Below are 481 nucleotides of genomic sequence, written 5' to 3'. Positions count from 1 at the left end.
CCGGTTGCTGGGGTCTCACAGGCAGCGACCCCAGCCTGTGGGGCCCCAGCTGCAGGCTGCGCGCCCCCCGTGACCTCAATGGCTGGTAGAGGCTGGATTTCGGCGAACGTGGTCATGGTCGTGGGCAACTGGATCTCTTTGGGGATCAGGTAGGTGGAGCAGAGCGGAGCGCCCACGCTGGGTACAGGAGCCGCGGTGGACAGCATCATGGAGTTGAGCTCGGTGATGTTGGCAGTGAAGCGCGTCACCACGCTGCTGATCTGCTCCATGAGCGAGCCCTGCGAGGAGCTGCTGCGTGCCGCGGGCTCCGAGTGCAGCGACGGCACATCGTCGTCCGTGCGGCTGGCGGAGCCTGCGCGGTGGCTCAGCGTGCTGATGGGCGACGGGGAGCGCGGGCGCGCGGCTGCGGGGAGGTGCTCCTCGGCCTCAGCCACGTCGTACAGCGCCTTGGGGCCAGCGTCCGGGGGGTCGCGGGGGCGCG

General features: G+C 70.1%; 1 protein-coding gene across 1 annotated transcript in view; it reads right to left on the bottom strand.

Annotated features, from left to right (window-relative positions):
- The window catches only part of GRM5 (glutamate metabotropic receptor 5), a 538,746-nt gene that overhangs the window by 764 nt on the left and 537,501 nt on the right, over nt 1-481 (bottom strand). Inside the window, exon 11 of the mRNA XM_006144909.2 lies at nt 9-471. Within this exon, the coding sequence (XP_006144971.1) occupies nt 9-471 (463 nt within the window). The remainder of the gene's footprint in view (nt 1-8; nt 472-481) is intronic.

This window comes from Tupaia chinensis, unplaced genomic scaffold (assembly GCF_000334495.1).
Source record: "Tupaia chinensis unplaced genomic scaffold, TupChi_1.0 Scaffold000139_1, whole genome shotgun sequence".
Taxonomy (NCBI): Eukaryota; Metazoa; Chordata; class Mammalia; order Scandentia; family Tupaiidae; genus Tupaia; species Tupaia belangeri.
This window is presented reverse-complemented; position numbering and strand designations above follow the sequence as displayed.